The sequence below is a fragment of the Buceros rhinoceros genome, unplaced genomic scaffold (genome assembly GCF_000710305.1).
Source record: "Buceros rhinoceros silvestris isolate BGI_N320 unplaced genomic scaffold, ASM71030v1 scaffold26071, whole genome shotgun sequence".
Lineage (NCBI taxonomy): Eukaryota > Metazoa > Chordata > Aves > Bucerotiformes > Bucerotidae > Buceros > Buceros rhinoceros.
Genome location: NW_010394147.1, coordinates 11,742 through 12,193, shown reverse-complemented (window position 1 = coordinate 12,193; position 452 = coordinate 11,742). Strand labels below are relative to the sequence as shown.

The 452-nt window shown below is 58.2% G+C and overlaps 1 protein-coding gene across 1 annotated transcript in view; it reads left to right on the top strand.

Moving 5' to 3' along the window:
- Nucleotides 1–396, top strand: part of FKBP6 (FK506 binding protein 6, 36kDa) — a gene marked incomplete at its 5' end in the record, with an annotated part of 8,323 nt that extends 7,927 nt beyond the window's left edge. The window contains one exon of the mRNA XM_010145153.1: nt 365–396. Within this exon, the coding sequence (XP_010143455.1) occupies nt 365–396 (32 nt within the window). The remainder of the gene's footprint in view (nt 1–364) is intronic.
- Nucleotides 397–452: the final 56 nt, after the last annotated feature.

The window sequence follows — 452 nt, the reverse complement described above, 5'->3', positions numbered from 1 at the left end:
ATGGGTTTTCAATCTGAGAGCAGTTGTTTCCAGCTTGTGCAGGAGGTGTGGGGCTCTGGACCGGGTAAGGAGGCTCTGACTCTCCGCTCGCTGAATTTCAGAGGCTGGCAGTCTGGAAGCCTGGACGTGGGCCTCATGTCTGCCAGTAGCGCGTAGCGGTGCCTGACCTGGGAAGCTGCTTGCATTGACCTGCGCAGCAGCTGGCCCTGCTTTGTGGTGGGAACCCTGAGTGAACGTGGTGATCTGCTGGGTCAGACAGGACCTTCCCCGGTAAGTTTGTGTGGCCTTTTCTTTCCCACAGAGCAGCTTGCAAAGCTGCTGATGTCCGTGCGCTTGGTGTGGTGGCACAGAACTGCTGCTGTGGGTGGAACAGTGTCTTCAGTTGGTGGAGACTGAGCAGTGCACCGGGGGAGGGACGAGGAGAAGATTCTGCTGGCGGCAAGCTTAGAACC